The 22688-nt window shown below is 56.6% G+C and overlaps 1 protein-coding gene across 3 annotated transcripts in view; it reads right to left on the bottom strand.

The window, feature by feature from the left end:
• Window positions 1-3250: 3250 nt before the first annotated feature.
• The window catches only part of SPSB1 (splA/ryanodine receptor domain and SOCS box containing 1), a 68698-nt gene continuing 49260 nt past the window's right edge, over window positions 3251-22688 (bottom strand). For 2 of the 3 annotated variants that reach the window (XM_082612309.1, XM_082612310.1), the window contains 2 exons: window positions 13278-14120; window positions 3251-5257 (listed from right to left, as the gene is read on the bottom strand). In XM_082612309.1, coding sequence (XP_082468435.1) covers window positions 5130-5257; window positions 13278-13971 — 822 coding nt within the window. In that variant the 5' untranslated portion in view covers window positions 13972-14120 and the 3' untranslated portion in view covers window positions 3251-5129. Of the gene's footprint in view, window positions 5258-13277; window positions 14121-15182; window positions 15321-22688 lie in introns of all 3 variants that reach the window. The other variant, XM_082612311.1, reaches the window with a different exon arrangement.

The raw sequence follows: 22688 nt of genomic DNA, 5'->3' as shown, positions 1-22688 counted from the left end.
CCGATGCCATGAAGAGACAGGGGTGGGCTGGGGGTTCACCGGTCTGGGTGGGCGCTGAGCTTGTGGGAAGGAGCCGAGAGCATCTCCAGAGTGTCCAGCCCTGATGGAAGGCACGAGGGCAATGGCGCCTCTCAGCTCCTGGTTCAGCTTTCCAGGGGCTGATTTCCCTGGGGAAACCGAGGCTCAGGGGAAGAGCCCGGGCCTGAGGTTTCCCCGCCCCCACTCCAGTGCTTCCCCTTGGACCCACTCCGTTCACTCCTCCAAGACAAGGGCCTCTGCGCCTGGGTGAGCTCTCTGGGGCTGTTGCTCACGCTCTGAAACAGTGGGTGGAGCTGATTCCCATGGAACCTTCCACACCAGCGCTCGCCAAGCTTCTCTGGGTCACAGCCCCTTGCAGGTCTCTGAAGGAAGTGAGGACCAGCAGGGGGTTCTGTATGGGTCCAACTCTGCAGGAAACTCTGGGGCCCCAGGGGACAACGTCTCAAAATCAGCTACAGGGTGTTTCAAGATGCAGATTCCCAGGCTCCACCTACTGCATCAAAGTTTCTGAGATTTTGCTTTCTCCCCAAGGTCACCTGGTGATTCAGATGCAGGAGGTACTTGAACTTCAAGTTAATGTCCCCAGACTAGGTCTTCTTACTCCTGTGCTTCTCTAAAACACATTCTTAGGGGCGGCTGGAAGGTCCACCCTCAGAAGAGCCAGGGAAGGGATTCGTGAGGCCTTTGCCTTTTCTGCTTACAAAGTAGACCCAAACAGGCTGCCGCTGGGCTGGGTGGGAAGACAGACCCGGGGCAAGGTCAGTGCCACCTTCCATCTAGCCAGCTGCCCTCGGCCTGGGCTTTTTTGGCAGGAACATCCCCTCTGCCCTTGGCCTGGGCTTTTCTGGCAGGAACATCCCCTCTGCCCAGGAATAGCATTATCAGACCAGCAGCTGTTCTCTGGCCCAGGAAGAAAAGTTCCAGAGAAGTGTTAGCTTTCTCTTTTAGAAAGAAAGAAAGAGAGAGAGAGAAAGAAGAAAGAAAGAAAGAAAAGAGAGAGAGAGAGGAGAGAGAGAGAGAGAGAGAGAGAGAGAGAAAGAAAAGAAAGAAAGAAAGAAAGAAAGTGGAAAGAAAGAAAGAAGAAAGAAAGAAAGAAAGAAAAGAAAAAGTCAGAGCCCCATGGAGGGCTCGGAGGGCCGAAGCTGGGACGGGATTCTGCTGAGTACACCAGGAGGATGCTCGGGCAGTCCTGCCCGGCGTCAGCTGAACCCCAAGAAACCCTCGGAGTGTCCTGAGCGGCTTCCTCCAAGCTTGCTAGGCCAGGACATCATTTGTTGATTCTAGAGCCCAATCCCTAGCTCATGATTTCCTCCCTGGTTGCCATGGCCCCGTGCAGAAAACACAGCAAACTCCTGGCCCCAGGCAGCTCATTTATTTCAAATATTCCTTGCAGCTGGCCTCCAACCATGTTTGGGTGTCTGGACTGGAGCATGAACTAATTGCTCTGTCTTCGGCCCCCTCCCCAGCTCCCTCTGCATACTTTATGGTTCAGTAAAGCCACATTCCTCATCTCGCCGCCGCCGCTGAGGAGGAGCAGGAGGGAGGGCGGGTGGGAAGCCGTGCGCAGGAGATGGACGGCAGGAGGGGGCTCCTGCCATCTACGGCAAAGCCAAGAGCCTGCTACCTGCTCGAAGGCAGGGTATTAATTACAACCACATGGGCCAGTCTGCACGATGGTTTTATTAAGACCACTCCCTTCAACACAAAACCCTGCTCCCCTAGAAGTCTCCCGGCAGCACAAAGGCCCTTATTTTCCCTGTGCTTCTACTGCCGCCCCCTGCCCCGCCCCCCGCCTCACCCTTCTCCTCCCCCTGCCACCCCCTTGTCGGCAAGCTGGAGTTCCAACCCAGACATGAACTCCAACCTAAAAATAATTTCAGCCCCTCCCTTTTCCTCCAACTGCATCTGGGGAAGGCATCTAGGGGTCCCTTTTCTCAATACGCACCTTGATCTTTGGAGACTTTACCTGGGAAGAAAGAGTATTTGTCAGGAGGTTGGTTGAGGGATGTTTGGTTCATTCTTAGAGACCAATTCCAATCCGGGAGCTGCCATTTTCCAGAAGTGCAGGAGCTAGGAAGGCATTTGTTCGCATGCTTGCTCAGAGGCCTGGCCCTGTTCTAAAGCTTTATTTCGCTCTTGCTACCCTCCTCCAAGGTGGGCACTACGGTGACTGCCATTTTGCAGAGGCTCATCCCAGATCACACAGCTCGTGAGGGTCAGAGCAACACTGGGACCCAGGCCTGACTCAGGAGGCCACGTGCCCCTCGCAGGTCCAGCCATACACCGAAAGAATTTCCCGTTACCCCGCAACTTTTCCAGAGGCAGAACTGACACAGTTGCCAACAGTGGTCTCCAAACTCTCTTAGACAAGGTCACTTGGGGAGCTGGAGAAAACTGCACATTCCTGGGCCCGGCCCCAGAAATGTTGATTCAGTCCATCTCAGGCAGGGCACTGAGACGAGCATCTTAACAAACACCTCCCAGCTGGTGCTGATGCAGGTGGCCTGAGGAAAGCTGGCCAGGAGGCTCTCGGGGAAAGGGACGCGGGACCTTGGTGCCAGGGGTCTTGGGCCCTCAGACCAGGGTACTTTTCCCAGCACCACCAGATCCTGACATGCCTTTAGAATTTAAAGTGCCCACAGGGAGCTGAATGCCCTCGTTAATTCTTTGGAAACCAGTCACTCTTGACTCTTCACTTTATCACTTGCCAATCCTCTGAGCCGGAATTTCCTGTCTTCTCTGCTGGGGTGTGGAGCGGGGGGACTCTGCCCACAGCAGCTGGCAGAAGGGGTTCACTCAGCATCCCTGTGCACTTGGCTCTGGGGACACAGAGACGAAGGAAGGACCAGCTCCTTCCACTGAGTGCCCGGCGCTTGGGCTCCGAGCCCACATCTGGGCTCCAAAAAGCCCAGTCAACTCAACGACAAGCTGGAGGCGCTTGCTGATGTGCAGAATCCTTTCTACTAGGTCAGCAGTTCCCTTACTCTGAGCTGCAGGCTCACAAACTTCTGAAAAAGGATGGGGATGGTCTAGGATCACCCCTCTGGAATTCTCCTTCTCCTCCATCTGGGGCTCCAGCTGGCATCCCACCCTCTGCTAAGGGGTCGGGGTGGGGGGGGGAAGCACCCAATTATCTGTTGAAAACCATGGACCCGCCCTTTTCCGTTCCCCCAAAGCACAAAGAGGGACTCCAAAGCGGCTGTGTATTTTAATAAACTTTCCTTTATTAGGTTATTGACTATTATCAACCATCATAAAATAGAACGGGAGTTTCAAAACTGTACAGGCCACAGGGCTCTGGGCTGAGAGGAAAGAAGGGTGGGGTCGAGGTTCAGGGAGCTGGGGGGCGGGAGGTGCAGAGACACGGCAAGGACCCCGGTGATTTGTCCAGCGTCTGTGGGAGACGGCTGGGTCAAGGCGATAAGGCTGGGATCTGTATAAGTGAGACCCTCTCGTGTAACATTCATCAGAACATGACCCACCCTGAAACAGGAGTGAGGGAAATCTTTAAAAGTCTTACAGGTTAGGTTCCCCCCACCCGCTGGGGGACATAAAACCTCCAAATAATAAAGGGGTAATTTACATTCCTCACCCAGTCTTGGCACCAATTTTGTGCTTTAAAAAATATACTCCACTGGAAGACTTTTTTTTTTAAAGGTACCCTACAGCAGCTGTTTAAAACATAATTCTTACAGACAAATATATATGCATATATATTAAACATTTTAAACAAATAAAGTCATCCACTGTACCTGTACAGAAATGAACAGAAGGCAGAATCTAAGAGAGGCGACTTCAAGACATAAGAAACGGTGACTGTGGCGGCAGGGGCCGGGGTCTGCTACATGGGGGAGTTGTGCATGGGAGAGTGCATCCCTCTCCTGCTGGCTGCTCGCCCTGACCCCCTGCCCCACCTCACGGCTCTGGGGCACCATGATGAACCCGGACAGGGGCACCAAGCGGAGACCTGCACTGGCTTCTAGGACACGCAACTCCGCTCTGGTCTCCCCCACCCCGCCCTGCTCCCGGCCTCTCAGGGGATGGAGACTCACTCATCCTCCCGTCTCGGTTCGGTGGTCCTCAGGGAAGCTAGAGCTTCTGAGGATGCACGTGGCAAGTCTCAGGTAGGAAAGCAAAAACAAAACCCAACCCACACCGAAAAACCCCACAGAAGACTAAAGAAATAAAACCACGCGCAAAGACGGATGAGCCCTAGCGATGGGTGGCTGCCTGGAGAGATACGGGGAGCTGCCACTGCCCATGCAGACGGGTCCCCCAAGGCACTCATATTGCACGTGAGGCTGATGCCCCCTCAGGGGCCCATTTGGGCACTCGGAGCAGAGCCCCCTGGAAACTGTAGGTCAAGGGACCCAGACAAAGACACCCCTGTGCCCACGTGGGGACACACGACAGACACGACCCAGCAAAAAGGCCAGGTGAGGCACACACATCCCAGGGAGGGGCAGGTGGAAGAAAAGCAACAGAACACTCCAGAGAGAGGTGACCCGAACAAGGTGTCCTTTCTAAATGGAATAAATAAATGGCTTTTGTTATTGTTAAAAGAATAAATACAGGGTACGGGGGCACCGAAAGCCAGGACTAACGCTGGGTGCTCACGTGCCTGGGGAAGGTCCAGGTTTGGTTTCTGCCTCGGTGGCCACGGTGAGCTTCTGACGTCCTGAGCTTCGTCTGGCGCGGCTGCCCCGCTGGGCGGGCACCGGCCCTCATCTAAGCACCTCTTAGCACCCCCGGGATCTGCTCTCGGCGCCGTGGGACCCGGCAGGTGCGGGAGCACCCCGGCCACCCCGAGAGCAGATCGGAGCTCAGTGCAGGCGTTTATCCTCTGTGTCCTCTTCCCAGGAGGGGCTGTGATGCGGCATGCGGGGAACTTCAGCCAGTGTCCGGAAGGGGGACAGAGGGGCCCGTGTCCAGAGCAGTCTGTGTCCGGCGGGGCAGCCGGGGAGGCTGCGGAGGAAGAGCAGGACTTCCATGCCGCAGACGCTGGTCCAGGGCGCGGGGCGCAGCGGTGGCTCAGTGAATTGGCACCGGGGTGGATGGGGGCGGTCGTGCTGGCGGTCCCGGGTGGAGCATCACTGGTAGTGGAGGTAGGCCTTGAGGGAGGCGGGCAGTGGCAGCGCATGGATCTCGCCCAGGCGCTCCTTCCCCAGGGCCAGGCGCACTGAGCGGCGGCAGAGATCCATGAGCGGCAGGGGTTCCGCTGCGGAGACCGAGGAGAGACAGAGGACGCTGGGTTAGCACAGCTCTAGGTGGTTCTAGAACAAACAACACCTTGACAACAGTGACAGCCATCATTGATACTGGTTTTAACGCCCAGATGAGATGACTCCAGATTAACTCATTTTACACTTTACATGAATTATTCGTTGCTAGCACGGAGAACTCACTGGACCAGGACCCTTTGTAAGCCCTTATTCAATCCTCACAGTGGTTTATTATGAATGATTTGATAATCACAGGGAGATATACCATGACCATCATCCCCATTTTACCGATGAGGAAACTGAGGGACAGAATCCAAATAACTTGCCCAGGGCCACACTGCTGGTAGAACACGGAGCAAGCATTCCAAGCCAGGCCGTCCCTACTCTAACCCATCATACTGGAGGCCCCCTCAGTGCACGTCCATCCGGGGCACACAGGATGGACTCTCCCCTGCATGTACCCCCAGCACCAGACCCCACGCGGACCTTTAGAAGGGGAATCATGTTGTGTTAACCCAGTTGCTCACGGGGACTGTTCTCCAGTCCCTCTTACAGCTGAGGGCGCTCAGGCGCAGAGGAGACCGAATTGCCAGGGCTACAGGCTGGGATCCAAATCCCGGCAGTCTGGGCCCAGCTCGTGGCAGAGCTGCCTCAGGAATCTGGATTCGAGAAGGGCTTCTAGCTGCAGCCTGCAAGGGCACCTCTGTCCTTGTGTCCCGAAGGGCCTGGGGCCTAGCTTCCTGCAAGAGAGGCTCCGTGCAGCCCGCGTCTCAGATAAATTCTCAGCTCCAGAAGGAACCGGAAAGTCATGTCCTCCAAGGCCCTGGAGGCTGCTGGGAGCATGGTGGGCCCTGCTCACCCTGGACCTCTTGGAGCTGACTCCTCCTAGCTCTCGTACAGGTGAGCACACCAAAACAGCCTGGGGTCCCCCCACGGCGTCCTGGACAGGCAAAGAGGTGAAATGAGGGCATCTGTGGCCTCATCCACGGTCTCCCCCAACTCCTTCGTGAACAAAATAAAGGTCAGACCAAAAAAGTGAGAAACCCCCCACCATTTCCCTTGAGATCCCATTCCACCAATAAAAAGTGGACGAAAGTTCTGTAATATTCACCAGTGTGTCCCAGAATATTAAAAATAGCATTTAAAAATTCAGTTATTGGGAATTCCCTGGCGGTCCAGTGGTTAGGACTTGGTGCTTTCACCGCCGAGGGCTTGGGTTCAACCCCTGGTCGGGGAACTAAGATCCTGCAAGCCACATGGCTCAGCCATAAATAAATAAAATAAAATAATTAAAATTCGGTGATTGAAGACCAAATCCTAAGGCCGGGGGCGTTGGGGGAAATGGGGAGCGATAGAGTAGGGTTCCCTTTGGGGTGATGAAAGCATTCTAAGATGCAGCAATGGCTGCACAGCTGTGAGCATGCGGGAGACCACTGCATCATGCGCTTTAATGGGTGAAATGTATGGCATGTGAATTATATCGCAATAAAGCTGCCATTAAAAAAAATAATAATAATACATCTTAGGCTTGATAGTGCATTTACTAAATTCCAGGCTTTAAAAGAAGACAAACAATGGCTCTTCATCTCCCACGGGCAGTCACAGGAGACGGAATGGAAGCAGTAAATGTTTTTCACGGAAAGCTTGGAAACGGGGCCTTCCCTGGAGGCAGGAGGATGAACTAAATGACCTTCCATCTTTGTGGGTCAAGGATTCCACAGACCTTGGTGGGTTGGGCTGGGATCTTCCCACCTGCCAGCCCGCAGAGACTTGGGTCTCCTTCACTGGACCTCGACCTGCCTCGGTGGCCCCAGATCTGGCCCCTCACTTTCACCCTGCACAGCAGCCTGACCTCGAGCAGATGGCTCCCTCCACCCAGGCCTCAGTTTCCCCAGCTGGAAGATGAAGGATGTGGACCAAAGGCTCCCTGGAGTCCTACGGGCTGAGCTCCTGAAGGCCAGCGACGCCTCACAGCAGCTCTCGGCCGGACCTGTGGTTGAGGAGTGAGTGGTCCTCTGAGCAATCGAGGGGGAAGTTCAGCTCCTCTCCTCTGCTCAGAAGCTCTCCTCCATCCTCCTCCGGCACCCCCGCCCACAAGGATGTGGCTCAGCCCCCACTGGGAGGCAGAGGGGCTTCCCCTGGCGGCCGAAGGCACTTGAGAAAGTTCCAAGAGCCACTGCCTGTGGCCCGAGGGCCCTGCCGGGCTGGGCGGGGGAGGGCCGAGAGGGAGGTCCCGTCACCACCTCTTGGCTAAATGGGTTTCGGGTCAACTTACCAACACCCTCAGGAAGAAACGTTTCTAAACAGCAGGTCAGTCCCACCCCACCGCCACTGATCCTGCGGGAGGCAAAACAGCGATGGCCAGGGTCACGGTCTGATCGCAGAGACCGTGCGTGAGGCTACAGAAACGGACATGGGCACGGTGCCAGGGAAAACGTCTGTCCCACAGATTTTGGTTGGTCACTCAGAGGACCCAGAAGGCCTCCCCGACGATCTCGGTCCTTTCGCCTGGGGGGCTGCAGGTTCTGCATCCGGCTCCACCCACGTGGCCGGTGCTTTTGTGGAGGCGCGAGGGGCCTCTGGCTGCCACGCCCGCCTCTGGGAAGCCCAGGTGCCCGCTCCTGTGCGTGGTTTATATGAATGAGAAGGGGTGGTGCTCAGGGACCAGAAAGCGAGGCGGGCGCTATTCCTGGGAGCAGAAGGTCGAGCAACTGGACGAGGCCACGCGCCAACGTCCATATCTCCAGGAGAAGCGGCCACCTGGTGGCCTGTTTGAACACGCACGGCCGGGGCCACCTCCCAGTTCTCCGAGAGACTGCAACCCAGCTGGAGCCCCCGAGCCCGGTGCTGGGTCCAGTTCACAGGCTGTGAATGAACTTGGGGTCTGTGAGGTCAAGGATGAACGTCTCAGGTCAGGAAGTGCCCGGTTCACTGACGTTCCCGCCCGCCGCCTTCACAGCTGCCGGGACTGGCCCTACGCTCCCTCCTGCAAGCAGCTTGCCGTGAAAACGCTTCAGAAATGTGTTCTAGAAAGTCGTGGGTGGAGGATGACCATCCCGGGACCTGTGTGTATTTTCCCTCTACCTCAAGGCGTTTTTACAAAAAAGAAGCAAAAGAAAACACCAACCCCTTGTCTTTGCCAACTGGGGAAGGATGCCTGACACCCGGTCAGGTAACGTGGGCACGCTTGGTTCTCTGGCCCCAGTTCTGAGAACCTGCTGTCCTCATGTGACCTTCCCCCCGCAGAAGGAAGCCCCTGCAGGGCAGGGTAATCAGTCCCCCCGACGAGGAGCTCGCCCAGAACCCAGCTGGAATGGGGGAAGGAAGGAGCCAGCGTCAGGTGCGGGCATCCCAGGAGGCTGGGAGGACACCAGGAGGAGGTCACCAAGGCAAAAAGCAGAAGAGGTGGGCCTTCCCTGAACCCACAATCATGACAAACCACACCAAATGTATCTGGGAGCCAAAAAAAGGGAGAATTTGAAAATGCTGAACTGCAGGGCAATGCTTCCTTAGTGGGAGGCACCCTTAAAAGCAGGAGGGAGCAGGGAGGGAGGACCCACGGGTCAGGGACTCTCCCTTGTGTGACGGCCAGTCTGTTGCTTGCAAACAGGCCTTTTCCCTCTTGCATCTCCAGGGAGCGTGGTGGGCAGACCTAGGGTCCAAGCTGGGCCCTGTCCCCCGCCTACAATGACCATCACTGCCCCTTCACCCCAGAAAAGAACAAGATGACACGGCAACCCCTCTGGTTGCAGCCTTAGCCCTGGAAGTCTTGAGCCCCTAGAAAGAGTCAGAACAAGTAGCCTGTGATCAGAGGTGGTTGGACAGTGGTGGAGGTCACATAGGGACACGCTGCCTTTGCTCTGGCCTCGGCCAGCTCAGCCCATGGCCCCAGCACTGGGGCAGAGACTCTGAGGGGGAGGGTACACCGGGAGTCCCGGGAAAGGCGGGCTGGGAGGACAAAATGCCCAGCGCAGCACCCGGGGTGGAGGGGAGGGGGCCGGGCAAAGGCCTCTGGTGACTCCGGCTGACCCGCTCTGCAAACAGCTGCTTCCTGCTGAGGTCAGGACCTGGCGGCTGGGGTGGGGTGGGGCTGGGTGGGGAAGGAGGGAGCAGACTTTCCAGACAACCCAGGGAGCACTAACAGGTCAGAATCACCTCCAAGACTGTGAGAGCGAAGCCCGGCCCAGGCCTGACACCAAGAAGATGTATCTGGCCAGACCTTCTGGCTGTCACTGCCTGCTCCCCCGGGTGGACCCTGACATTCCTCCTTCCTCAGCTGCAGTGGAAAGCCAAGCAAGCCCTCCTGGGCAGAGGACTTGGGTGTCCTTGACTTCACGTCACAGACACTCCACCATCTGAGCGCTGGGCTCTGTCTGCCACTGTCTGTCTCCCCTGCAGGTGGTAGCACAGGGAGGGGGACGTGCTGTGGGTGAAGTAGCACTGCCCCTCCCCCCCCCCAAATTCAGGACCATCTGGAACCTCAGAATGTGATCTTATTTGAAACAGGGTCCTTGCAGATGTAATTGGTTAAGCAGAGGTCATACTGGAGCAGGATGGGCCCTGTCCTTATAAGAAGAGGACAGATACAGAGGAGGTCACGGGATGACAGAGGCAGAGGCTGAGCGATGCGTCTACAAGCCAAGGTGTGCTGGCGTGGGACGGACCCTCCTCCGAGCCCTCAGAAGGAAGCGACCCTGCCCACGCCTTGGTTTCGGACACCTGAACTGGCACAGAACACATGTCTGTTGCTTTAAGCTCCCCAGCTGGCAGTCATCTGTTCCTGGGGCCCCAGGAAATGAGCACACCACCCTCCTCTCGTCTCTACACCAGCCCCTCCCTCAGGCTTTTGAACCCACCCCATCCTGACGACCCTCGTCAAGGTCACCAGTGATCACCTCATTGCCAAAGCTGATGGACAAGTCTCAGCCGTGAGTGTACTTGATCTGGCATCACTGTGTCCTTCTTGAAGTATCCTTTCCTCACTGGGTGCTCAGGACACTACTCTCCCCTCCAGCCCCACGGCTATTCCACCTCTCCTTCCCCATCGTCCACCCGGTGACGCGCCCCAGGGCTCGGCCACGGCCCCCTCCTCCTTCCTTTCCTTGGTGACCTCATCCAGGGGTTGCAGGTTTCAGCTCCATCCCCACTGACCAATGTCCTGGACCCTGTCTCCAGACCCGCAGAGCCTCCAGGATGTGTCACTTCCCCGTATCCACAGGGAAGTGACACATCCACGGCACCCACCCTGGCCCTCACCCCCATCACCTCTCCCCTGGACAACCGTCACGGCTCCTCCCTGACCTCCCGGCGGCCACTCTTGCCCCTACTGTCCATTTCTACACAGGAGCCAGAGTGACCCTTCTAGGACTGAGATCTAACATCCTGAGTGGCTGGGGATCCTGCCCCACCCTCACGGGGTTTCCCATCCGGATCCTCCAAAGTCAGCCAGCAGTGCAGACTGGGGCTCTTTCATGTCTGACCAGGAGTGGGGAGGCGAGAAGCCAAGGGGGCCCCGGCACTGCCTGGCATTATGGTGGGGAGAGAGGGGTGTCCTCATCGGTAACCAAGACTGTCGAGGGGGCCCAAGCCTCTGGGCACTTCCGGTTCCCCCCCGCCCCTGGGTCCAGCTCAGGGGTAGCCTCTCGTAGAGCATGCCCATGCTACTCCTCTCCCCCTCAACCCCCTTTTAAGTTTCCCAAACAAGAAAAATTGCGAAAGCATCTGACCTCCCATCTTATGCAGAGCTGACAGGGCATCTACTGATCACGCCGGTCTGGGCCTCCAGGACTGTTTCCTCAGAACTGCTGCTGAGCCCTGTCCTGACTCGGCAGGGGAACAGTTCTGCTTGCTCATGCCCTGACTTGCCATGGGGGGAACAGGCCCCAGCCCTCTCCCAGCCACTCCGGGCTCTGTGTTCTGCCTTGGAGCTGGGCATGTAAACAGTGAAGCCGTGTGAACCCCCCAGCACTGATGGACTTGTTTCCAGAGGGGACAGGGTTGCCCTGTTCTTGCAGAGGCCAACAGTCTCAGAGGCCTGGCAACAAGGCAGCGGACCCAACAATTCACCCATCTGGCGGCACACAATGGGCATTAAACTCCCTGGGGCCGTGGTCATTTTCTGTTGGGAAGAGGGAGACGGAGGTGCAGGCAGGGTCCCCTGAGACCCTAGGCCCTGGGGCTTCCAATCCCTGCCCATCCCCACACAGGGCAGATGTGGCTGTGGACCTTCTACCCTGTTACCTGGAGAGACAAGACTCACAGCACTCGCCCTGCTGGTTCCCTAGACCAGGTCTGAGGCTACTTCCTCAGAGAGTTTACCTGCTGGATGCACACCTAGCCGCCCCTGCCAGGAGTCCCAGGACCTAGGGTGCTGGCTGCACAGGTGAGGCGATGCCCCGCCTGGCTGCGGGCTCACTGTCACGGCCCAGCCAAAGCCTGAGAGGGGTAGCGAGGGAAAGAGGGGTGGCGGAGGCCTCCAAAGACAAACATTTTAAGAGTTTGCTCTGACTGATGGCTCTGGATGTTTCCTCTGGTATCTTCCAAAGACTAAAGTGGGGAAGAGGAAGAGTGGGGGAACCTGAAGGTTTGGAGGCTGCAAGACCAGAGGAAGCATCTGTGCTCCTGACCCTCGGCCTCCCCCATGGCTCACCTGGCCTACAGGTGGGGTTAGATCTCAGGTGCCAGGCCATATCCGCCCCTTAAAGAGGTCGGTGCATGGATGGACAAAGCTTTCCAGCCCACTCCCTTTCCAAGGTGAGATCTGCAGACGGTAGAAGGGACTCATGAAGGAGTGAGGGTTGAGCATGGGTATGGACAGTTCTGGAACGCTGGGGCCTCCTGCCGCCATGGGCTCCCAGCCACAAAGCCACAGAGCCCTCCGCTTCCCAAACCAGGGCAGTGCTGCCACAGGTAGGCTATTTTCACACGTGGTCTGAGAAAGGCCACTCCCTTTTCCAAAGGGACAGGTGGAAATTGCCGCTGATTCAGCCTGTTTCTAATCCATGTTCTCCTCTCCAAAGGCCTCCTGACATCATAACTAAACAAACCCCCTGCAGGGGACTGTGTCCCAAAGGAGCCCACTCAAGGCTCCAGCACCAGGAAAGACCCTAAACCTGTCTAATGAATGAGAGGCCATTGGCTTTCATTTACGTGAGAGGCCCTAGTGCCCCCAAAGCTGCAAAACCCAGCTCACTAATATGCTGGTTACTGTGCTACAATGTGGTCAACTGCAGATCAAACCTGGAGGCAGGTCAACCAGAAACAAACCATGTTTATCAAAGACCATCCAGCCACCCATCCACCCATCCATCCATCCATCCACCCTTCTATCCATCCACCCACCCATCCATTCACTCCTTTAGTCAGCCATCCACCCATCCACCCATCCACCCATCCATCCATCCATCCATCCATCCACCCTTCTATCCATCCACCCACCCATCCATTCACTCCTTTAGTCATCCATCTACCCATCCACTCATCCATCCACTCATCCATCCATCCATCCACCCATCCACCCATCTATCCATCTACCCTTCTATCCATCCACCCACCCATCCATTCATTCCTTTAGTCATCCATCCACCCATCCATCCATCCATCCACCCACCCACCCACCCATTCATCCATCCATCCATCCATCCATCCATCCATCCATCCATCCATCCATCCATTCACTCCTTTAGTCATCCATCCACTCGTCCATCCACTCACCCATCCATCTATCCACCCATCCACCCACCTATCCATCCATCCATCCATCCACCCACCCACGTATCCACCCATCCATCCATTCATCCACAAGGTGCTGCCATGTAATCTGCAGACTCTGGCTAGAAATCCTCAATTAACCAGAGGTAGGCAAGAGTCTCCTCCAAGGATCTGAATGCTGGGATGTCTACTTAAAGACATTTAAATTTCAACAACTGTAAACTTCTAGCTGGGCCCAGCGAGGACCAAAGGGGACACAGGGAGTCCAGGGACACTGCCACCTTGGACAGAGCAGAGGACACTTACGGTCAAGTCCATTCAAGTAGCGCATGCGGATCTCACAGTGGCCCCAGACGGCACTCACTACGGGATAAAGTTTTTTGCCCTTGAGTCCCCGAAAAGCTACTCCCATGTACTGTCCATCCACAATGAAGCTCAGGGTCCCGTCGTCCATATCCAAGGCCACCAGGAAGGAGTCAGGGACAATGAACGTCTCGTCCGGCTCCAGAAAGGCTGGGTACGTTTTGCTCGGCTGGTTTTTGCCGTCATGGTAGAGCCGGTTGCGCCCCAAGTCCCAGCCCCAGGACTCGTGGTTATTCCCCACGAGTGTCGTGTACCCCACGGAGTGCAGGGGGGCGTCTGCCGTCGCCACCCCCACCACGGCGTGGGTGCCGCGCTGCCTCATGGCCCACGTGATCTGCCACACGTGCAGCCCGCGCGTGTACCCAACTTTGCCCCTGATGGCGTCCGTGCTCTGGGCCACCGGATGCCGGTGAAAGATCAGCTTGTCGTCCTCCTTCACAAAGACGTTGAGCGAGCGGTCATTGTTGTTCCAGGAGTGGAGCAGCTGGACATCGTAGGACACGGGGGGCATGTCCAGCAGCAGGTCCAGGCGGGTGGGCTTGCAGTAGTCCAGACCCTGGAGCTCCTGCTTCAAGGGCCGGTACGTGGGGTCCCTCATGTCCACCGTCTTGATACCTCCAGTGACCTTCTGACCCATGTCGGCCTCCCGTTTCACCTGGTCACCAACGTCCAAGGCAAACTCATCAATCACGGGGTCTCTTCTCCAGTTTTCCAATCAGGCCTGGACGGCACTCCTAAGGGAGTTTGCTAGGCGGCCTCTGCCCGGTGTGGAGCATCTGGTACTGCCTAGTGGATGGAAGGAGAAACAGGAGGCCAAGTGAGCAGGAGGTATGGAGAGAAGGGGAGAAATTAACTCGGTTCGTATCACGCCGGCACGTCCCAGCAGTCTGCCTTCCGGGCTCCTATCACACTGGATTCCGGGCAGGCCAGAGCCTCGGCACACAGTGAAATTCCCTTCTGTCCCCGCAGCTAGGTTGGCATAAGGCAGGGAGGCCGTCCACCTGACGGCCTTGGGGCGGGCACTACTCGTAACTGTGTCGGGTGCCCAGCCCGAGGCTCACCAAATACCTCATCACGGTTTCTCAGGGCAGAAGGCCAAGGTGGCCCGATGCCGAAATCAGCCCAGCGCAGTGGGCATCTCTCCTGGTCGAAGCAAGGGGACGCTTACTCCCTGCGCCCGCTGTTTGGAAGGAAGGTGAATCCCTGAGGGGCAGCAGAAGCTGTTTGAGATGCCACCTCCCAGTCCCTCTCTCTTCCAGCACAGCCGCCTCTGAAGATGTACCGCCAGTTCACACTAGGGAAGGGAACCCCAGTGCGCACAGAGCTCCCGATCAGCGGTCCCTGAGGCCACAGCAACCCCCCGGCGGGCCCCGAGTCGGGTGGGCACAGAGGCTCTCAGCCCCGGTAGCTCTGGACCAACTCGTCGATGGCCACCCCTTCCCGCCCACACTCTTCAACTTCTCCTTGGGTCCCCACAGCCCATCTGGGGAGGAAGTCCGACTCCAAGATGCCTCACTCCCGCCCTGGCTCCACCATCCCTTGGCTCCTTTAAGGGAAGTCGGAGCCTTGGGTTGGAGGAGAGATCTCAGTGCATCCGTCCGTCATCCTCTGTCTCGGCAGCACCAGGCAGAGGGGCTGAAACGTGCGATGGACAGGACTCCGGCCATCCCTGCCACTCCTGTCCCCGGTGTCCGCCTTGGAGAAGGGACAATCACGAGCTACTTGGGTTTCCCGAGCCTCACTAAAGAGAGAAGGTGGTTCCCGCCATCAGAACCCCACCCCCGCCCCCGGCCCGCAGAAGGGACTCTCGGCTGCCTGGTTTTGGGGGGATGGGCTCCCAGGACTAACCAGACAAGGGAGCAGGCAGGCTCCTGGCTACATAAACACAACCAAACGAGGACACAGAGGAGCTGGGCGAGAGGCCATCGGTGCCTGGCTGCTGGAGAAGCATCCCAGGGCCACTTGTTCCAAGGAGCACGATGGTGCCTGGGACAAGAAGAATACAAAGCAGCCCAGTGTAGGGGCTGCAGCGGGCGTGTTGCTGTCCCACCGTGGCAGAAGACAGAGCGCCTGCCGGGGGACGAGGGCAGGGACCGGCTGCAGGAAATCTGGGAACCTGGGACCGCTGGCCTCCCTGTCGGGCGCCCAGGCACCAGCAGGGCCAGGAGGAGGGGCGGGACCTGCGCGGGGCCGGATGCCGGTCTGGTCTCTGGCTGCCCTGGAGACGCCTTCCTCTCAGCTGGGAAGAGACCCCATGAGACGCCGTCCTCAGGGTGGCCAGGGCCCCTGGAGACTGGCTCTCGGCAGACACCCAAGTGGGAGCCCTTGGCCCGGACCTCCTCACGTCCGTGGGCAGGTCACCCTTCTCGCCCTCCCTTTTGTGGTATGGAACAAGAGGCTCCCTCACGGGCACTGCTTCAGAGAGGGGCTGGGACCCCTCGTGTCAAATGTCTGCAAAGCTGTACAGAGCTGAGGGGTCCCTCGGCGGCTGGGAGACCACCCTGGTTCTGGAAAGTTCTGTGGATATGGTGACCTCCCAAGGTCAATCCCAAGTTCAAGCTTTCAGTCCCATCAACTCTCAAGAGCCATCAAAACCTCCAGGACTCCCCCCGGGGCCCTGCTGAGCGAGCACCCATGGCTCTGGGGCCTGATGACCAGGATGCGGAGAGCCTGGGTTTGGTGTGGAAACGCGGTCCTGGTAACTGCAGAGACTGGCTGCTTGGCCTTCCCTGACCCCCCTCTTCCACGCCTCCCCAACAGCATCTTTCTGAGCTGGGGGAAAGCTGGTCCAAGGCAGATCTCAAAGTCAGAAGCACCCACACCCATCTCTGTCTGGATACCCCCTCTGGCTGATGCCCAGCAACCTCTCTGTGCAGGACCCCGTGGGGACACAGGTCAGCTCTCTGGGAGGACCAGGAGGGAATTAATATCTGAAGAGAGTTCATTTCACCGGTTCCTAGAGTGAAGCAGTCTGTCGCCGTCCTGTCGGCTGGCTCTGGCCTCACAGCAGGAAGGACCTCTCTCTCAGAATCTCACGGCACTGAAGACCCCACTCTACCCACGACCCATGGGAACAGGTGGGAAAAGTGACGGGGAGGCTGGGGGTCGGGGGAGGGGAGACCTGGGGCAGGTGGGCTGTGTGCAAAGGGAAGGTGGTAGGGAAAAGTCCTGCTAACACATTAGTTTAAAATACTTGGAGAGAAATGGGTGGGAACGAAGAAGGGCCACAACAAGGAGGTTGGGGACAAGTCAGAGGTTGGGGGGTGGAGAGTTGACAGGGTGTGGGACGAGAAGGGAAGAGAGCGAGAGAGGGGCTCATGGGCCAGTAAACCTGGGCCTGTGCACACATATAACTCCTACTTCAGCTGGACCAGGATCAGGAAACTCTCTCTGTCAAGGGCTGGCTAGTAAATGTTTTAGGCTTTGTGGGCCCAACAGTCTCTGTGTAGCTACTCAACTCTGCCTGTAGCACGAGAGCAGCCACAGACAATGCATAAATAAGTGAGCCTGGCTGAGTTCCAATAAAACTTTATTTACAAGAACAGACCAGCAGGTAGTCGGCCAACCCCTGAGCCACACTAAGGGCCCTGCACAGGGATCACTGCAGTAGGAAAGCACAAGACGGAGGCGAAAAGGAATCTCGTGGCAGCAAGGTCAGTCCAGCCTCAGAACGAGGGGTCAGAAAAGACAACGTAACCTCACAGTGACTTGTCGGCTGTGTGTCCAGGTCAGCTCCACCAGCGCCTCCCTTTCTGAGATTCTACCTCCTGGCTGCCAAGCAGGTTTACTTACATGGCCCTTGTGTTCAGCTCCTACCCTCCTGGTCCCCCATATTGGGAACCATCCAAGCGGGGGAGCCCTTCTGGCCCCTGGACCATGTGACCTTGAGCACAGGGGTGTCCCTGGGAGGAAGAGGCTGGGGAGAGGGCACGGAGAGGGCAGGCAGAGATGCCTGCAGCATCTCGGGACCACTCCCGCACAAGGGCACCCCGGGGCCTAGCCCGGGATGTGAGCCACCCCTTCTGCTGTTCCTGGGCCGTCCTGCCATCTGAGTCACCTCCTAGGTGGTCAATCACTGTGGCAACCCTAGGGCCACTCCTGACTCACCTGTCACCTGCCCAACCCCACCCTGTGTCCAGGCCAACACCTCCTGCTGTCCACACAGAGCCGCCTACTTGCCACGCAAGGCCACTGAAGCCATCCAGCTGCCCTCTGCTTTCCGTCTACTTCCAAATGTGGCCGCAGAGATCCACTAGGCCTCTTTTTGGGGACTGTAGCCTGGCAGGGCGCTCCCTTCCAGGCTCCGCCCCAACCTCACCACCTGACTCTGCATCATTCCTCCAACAGTCCTGCTCCCCCAGCTTCCAATCCTCGGCCTTCTCTGCCTAGGATTCGTCCTTAGCTTTTCTGAGCCTCAGTTTGCTCCTCTGTAAGATGGGTGTCCCACGCTTACCTAAGACTCAGCTGAGACAATGTTCCAGAGAGGACCTAGAAAACTGGCATTTTCACTTTTTTGTTTTTATTTTTAGACCGTGCTCCATACACTGAACGAAGATCACTGTTAGCCATCTTCTTGGTCACCATACCTGGTCCTACAGATGGACGCTGTCTTTGGGCCAGACCCAAGTGCTTGGAATGCTGAGCTAGAGCAGATCAAGTTTAAGGACCCTTCTAAGCCGGGGCCAGCAAATAAGGGGCCAGATGGTAAATATTCTAGGCTTTCTAGACAATATGTAAGTGAATGGGCATGGCTATGTTCCAATAAAACTTTATTTATAAAAACAGACAGTGGGACTGGATTTGGCCCAGGGGCCATAGCTTACTGATCCCTGTTCTAAACCCAAGCAAAACTGCTGACACTCTCGTTAAAATACCTAGACATGAAGGTTGGGGTGGGGGCAGGGGGGAGGGGAAGTGGGTTACATCATCCAAAAGTGCCGAGTGATGGAGATGCTGTTTTGGCCTGTGCTGATCCTGTTAATGCCAGGCCAAGGCGGGAGTCCCTGGTGGGCACCAAACTTCAGGTAGGAAGTGGGAGAAGCAGTACAGGCCCCGGCTCCGGGACCAGCCCCCTTTCCTGCGTCTGAGACACAAATGTGGATGTCCAGGCTTTGCAGGGCCTAGAGTTGCTACAGGAGTGTCAGGGCCTGGGCTGGCTCAGCAGGTCCTTGGTGAGTCCCCAGGAGGTGGGAGGACCCAGCCCTCATCCCCACCCGGGAGAAGCAAAGCCACAGAGGGGGCGGAGGGGGTGGCCGTGTATTGCCCTGCGGGGCTGGAAGAGAGAAGTGGGGGACAGAGGTGGCCTTGTTGCTGTCACCACTCCCCACCAGTCACACGCAGACACACATACACACACGTGTGTGTGTGCACACTCAGAGCTCCAGCAGCTGTGGTGGCATCAGGGCTAAAGAGCAGGAGGGAGGCGAGGAGGTCCAGGCAGTGCCGTGGCCGGCGGTCCCCACTCCCCTTCAGTGCCCTGACGGCAGTGCTCTTTCCCAGAAAGCATCGCACATTAGCTACGTGTTCCTAAGAGCACATCCACCCGTTCCTCCTCAGGGCTGCCTCAAGCCAACCCTCAGACAACAAAGTCCTGCCCCCAACCTCTGATCGCCCCAATAAGACACTGGTCTCACTGTCCTCAGTCCCTGAGGCTGCAGGGACAGGGTGCTGCAAACAAGGTTCCGGCGCCTGGTGCTTCCCAAAGACCAAGGGCATAGCCAGAAAGGGGTAGACACCAGCATGCCCCGGGCTCGGCGGGACAGGGGACTCTCGTGCCTGGTGGGCGGGTCATTACCCGCGTCAGATACAGCAGGATGAGTATCTCAACCAGGACTAAGAATACAAATGAGTAACACACACACACACACACACACACACACACACACACACACACCCTAGAAGCTTGGCAAGGCTTCTCGGATTTTGCATTTACTTTCAATAGAGTGAATGAGATCAAAAGCTCTGGGACAGGGCCTCCCTGGTGGCGCAGTGGTTGAGAGTCCGCCTGCCGATGCAGGGGACACAGGTTCGTGCCCCAGTCCGGGAAGATCCCACATGCCGCGGAGCGGCTGGGCCCGTGAGCCATGGCCGCTGAGCCTGCGCGTCCGGAGCCTGTGCTCCACAACGGGAGAGGCCACGGCAGTGAGAGGCCCGCGTACCGCAAAAAAAAAAAAAAAAGCTCTGGGACAGAGGGGAAGGGACGTCTGCGAAGCCCTATGGCTTGACTTGGTTGGACACTTTCCACCTACCGAGAACCCCCTTCTCCCCCAATGCCACACACATCGTCCTCACTGGGTCAAAGGTCAGTTCATGGTTCACTTTGAAAAGGGATGCCACCTGGACCCTCTAACGGGCAGAAGCCTTCCATGCAGCGTTCCCAAGAATCCACCAGAGCCACCCATCCATAGAGGAATTCTAAGTGGATGAACCTCTCCCGTTGCTGCCACCGGCAGCCAGTTAAGTGCTCTCTGCTCAGGGTCCAGGGACCAGTGCTCCTACCCCGAAGCCCTGCTTCAGAGAGGGTTTGCTGGGGACCACAGCTCTCCACAGGAAGGAAGACCAAAGCCTCACAAACCACCTTCCCTCTAGGTTCTTGGGCTCCTCCAGGTGGCCTCTCTGTGCCCACGGAGGGAGGGACAACAGATCCAGAATTAGTGGACGTGCAGGGAAGGAAGCCCAGGACTGGACAGTGATCCCCAGAGGGTGGGGAGGCATAAGAAACACCCCCAAGGCGTACCGCTTGCGGGTCTGAACGGTGGGTTGGGTGAAGGGCACCCGGCCTTTAATGACCTAAGGCAGTGATTCTCTCTGAAGGGGGAGGCAAGGGCATGCTCCTATCCGTGTCTCCTGGGCACACGTGGTGGAGAATGCCTGTTGGATACACCCATGGCTTTCACTATGCAAGTCACAGAGAAAAGTGATGCTGGCAGAGTTCTATGGGTGACGGGGCACCAGCAAGCCTCGTGGGATGCACAGGGTTAACAAAGGTTAAGGGGACCTGGAAAGGATGTTGGGAAAAGGCCGTTTGTGCACAGGTGTGGGCGTGGATCCCAGACAGACCCCAACTGGGACATGCTTCTCGGCGTGCAGGTGCCATGTGGCAGTCCCCATCCAGGTGTAAAATAAGCCGCGATCACCCACCGACCAGCTTTCCAGGGGTCTAGTCTACAAAACCCTACAGCCCTGCCCAGGGACATGTGGGCAAAGATGCTCACTGCACCAGGAACTCCAGCAGCCTTGGAGAGAGGGAGGTAGCCCCTCAGATGTGCTGATTTAACACAAAATGCAACATGACGCTGTTAGATTTTAAAAAGCAAATCGGAGAACACCATGCAGAGCACGATCCCATGTCTGTAAGAACAGAATTTTTAAAAGATGCTATCTGTGAGCGTTTGCCCGTAGGCATAGAGAAAGGTTTGGAAGGATAAACACCAAACCTTCCACAACGGTTAGTCCTGGAGGGGGGCGGGTGGGAGGCGGGAGGAAAGATGCGTTCACTTTAAGGACTTTTTGAAATGAAAAAAAAAATTTAATGCATGTATTCCCTTTTGCAATGAAAATAATGTTTAAGCAAAGAAAAAAAGAATAAAAGGCTGCAAAATACTGACTGAACGCACTACAGTCACAAGCACAAGTTGTCCTCAGAGCAATTGTTCCTACAGGCTCTCCACGTGTGTCACTTCTTATAAAGCAAGCACAGGATAAATGTTTAATTTACCCAGGAAGATACACATGGAGATAGTAGGGCATTTAAAATAAAAGGACAAGAATTCCCAGCTACAGCTCTGGAGCCATCCCCAAAGGGGACAGTATTTCTATAATGAGTTCTCCTAAGACTTCCAATTACACTGTTTCCACATCACAAATTTTAATTTTCCCAGCAAAAATGGGGTAGCTATCTGTCTCCGTGGGCCCCAAGCAAGAAAAGAACTGCTCCGTGCTCAGACTGGAAACCCAGCCCTGGCAGCTGTATGTGGTTCTGGGCCCCGCCAAGGCCAGGTGGGGAGGTGAGGAAGGAGGACCTCGGCAGGGGTGGGGCGGGGGGAGCAGAGGCTGGAGGGGGCAAGAATGCCAACCCTGGCTCAGCTGGGACGGCTCACTCAGCACCTGCCCGTAACTCGACGCTGTCCCTTCAATTAAAGCCACAGCTCCGCAGTTCCGCCGTCCAAAAAAGCACGTTCGGATCAACTGGTCCTGGAACTACTAAAAATTATCCTTTTGTTTTGTTGTTAAAAAAAAAAAAAGTTTGTTGAACGAGCCATACCCTCTGTTGGAGACACGTCCAAGGTGACCGGTGACAAATGGATGGAACAGGGGTGGGGGGCAGGGGACACACAGAGGCAGCCACTGAGGAGCGGCAGACGTACACTCACCCCCTTTCAGCTCAGTTCCCCCTCAGTGCGTCTGACTGACCCCAGAACAGTAAAACCATTGTTTCGACCCAAGATGGGGAAAGAATAAAATTCAGGATGTGGAACAAGGTGACCTATTTATAAAGCCTCCTTTCACCTGCAGATCAAATAAGCTCCCTCCCTCCGCCTCCCCACCTCACACATCGCTGGTTGCAGCCCAGGATTTTGCAAGAGAAGCAGGCCTAAGCGATCGGTTATTAGATCAGGATGCAACTTCTGCAGCCTGCATATTAGGGTTTTGTGCTTCATCAGCCGGGGCTCCGGAACACATTTTGGTGGTAGGAGCGCCCAGGGTGGGTGTGCTCCGTGCAGCCTGGCCATGGAGCCCCGGCCAAGGTGCCACCAACCAGAGGACAAGAGCCATGTGGTTACCCTAACCGTACCCCTACCCCATCTCACCTGCACCCTTGAGGAGGGATGCCCGGGAAGACCCAGGAAAGCTGTCTTCTTGCTCAAGCAGGGATGTAAAAGTCAGTGTCTGGCCCTAGAATCAACCAAAAGTATTGGACCTTTCTGGAAAGTTCTGACGAGTGATTCTGGAGAGAAAATCCCACATGGGCCGGAGCTCTAGCCTCTGACTTCAAAAGACCAAAAAATGCACCTGCTGTAAACACCTACGGAAGGACCCAGATTACTCATGGCACTTTCAGAAAGGGCTCGAATCAGTTGAGCCTTGTCCCTGGGAAATAGCATCAACATTCATTCAGAGACTAAACATTTAAAAAAAAAAGTCACGGCTGCAGCCAAGTCAAGGTTATAACGGCAACGGCCTGTGCTTTGTTCAGATGAGAGGCTCTGCTCTTTGGGGGGAACTGAGGGACACACAATGACACACAGCGACCTTCCTGAGGTTTTCTGAGATGGCAGCGGATGTGCCTTTGAGCGGCAGTGGGAAGGAAGTCTAGATGGTGACCCCCAACCTTGCTCAGGCTGGGTGGTCCAT

The sequence above is a fragment of the Mesoplodon mirus genome (assembly GCF_964341445.2).
Source record: "Mesoplodon mirus genome assembly, chromosome: 3".
Lineage (NCBI taxonomy): Eukaryota > Metazoa > Chordata > Mammalia > Artiodactyla > Ziphiidae > Mesoplodon > Mesoplodon mirus.
This window is presented reverse-complemented; position numbering and strand designations above follow the sequence as displayed.